Raw genomic sequence first — 891 nt, forward strand, 5'->3', positions numbered from 1 at the left:
CTAAGTGGGGGTGAGGCCGCCTGAGCGCAGGGCGCCCTCCTGCCCAGCCCCCTCTTGGCGGGCACGCTCCACCTTGGCACCACTGAGGGTGCTGGGCCGCGGATCACTTCCTCAGCTGTGGGGCAGTGGTTCTCGCCAGGAGAGATGGCAGAGAGGACCCCAGGCCGGCGCCCCGCCTCCAAGCTCCTGGAGCAGGGGTGTCACGGAAACATCTGCCGTTGTCCTCCCCGCCGGCTCCAGAGTCACAGCTCGGACTGTGGGGAGTGAGCAAGTCAGCGCAACAGATTGCTCCTAATCTCTTCCCAGAGGACTGACTCTGCAACAGACTGTGGACAAGTTCAAGCCCAAGTTCTCAAGTTTCATGAGGCGGTGGTGGACACTCAGGAGGAAAGTCGAGATAAGGCTAAGCTGGAGGCTGGTTCACAGGAGGGAACCAGGGAATAAGAAAACCAGGGGAGCCCTCATGGGGTGGGAACATGAAACAGCAACGCAGAAAAGATTGTGTCAGATGCCATAAATTAATGCATATATGTGGAATCCAGAAAAATGGCACGGATGAACCTATTTCCAGAGCCAAAATAGACACAGACATAGAGAACAGGCTTATGGGAACGGGGGAAGGAAAGGGCATGATGACTTGAGAAAGTAGCATTGACTTATATGCACTGTGATGTGTAAAAGCTAGCGGGAAGCTGCTGTATAGCACAGGGAGCTCAGTCTGCTCTGCGATGACCAAGAGGGGTGGGATGGGGTTGGGGTAGGGAGGCTCAGGAGGGAGAGGGTATGTGTGCACTTGCAGCTGATTCACTGTTGTTGTACAGCAGAAACTAACAGCATTACAAAGCTATTATACTCCAGTTTAAAAACAAAGATTGTGTCAGACAGGCTGGA

At 54.2% G+C, this 891-nt stretch overlaps 1 protein-coding gene across 1 annotated transcript in view; it reads right to left on the bottom strand.

The window, feature by feature from the left end:
* Window positions 1–891, bottom strand: part of LOC104990683 (homeobox protein MSX-3-like) — a 7412-nt gene continuing 6521 nt past the window's right edge. The window contains exon 5 of the mRNA XM_010842940.1: window positions 1–91. Within this exon, the coding sequence (XP_010841242.1) occupies window positions 1–91 (91 nt within the window). The remainder of the gene's footprint in view (window positions 92–891) is intronic.

The sequence above is a fragment of the Bison bison genome, unplaced genomic scaffold, assembly GCF_000754665.1.
Source record: "Bison bison bison isolate TAMUID 2011002044 unplaced genomic scaffold, Bison_UMD1.0 scf7180017847359, whole genome shotgun sequence".
Taxonomy (NCBI): Eukaryota; Metazoa; Chordata; class Mammalia; order Artiodactyla; family Bovidae; genus Bison; species Bison bison.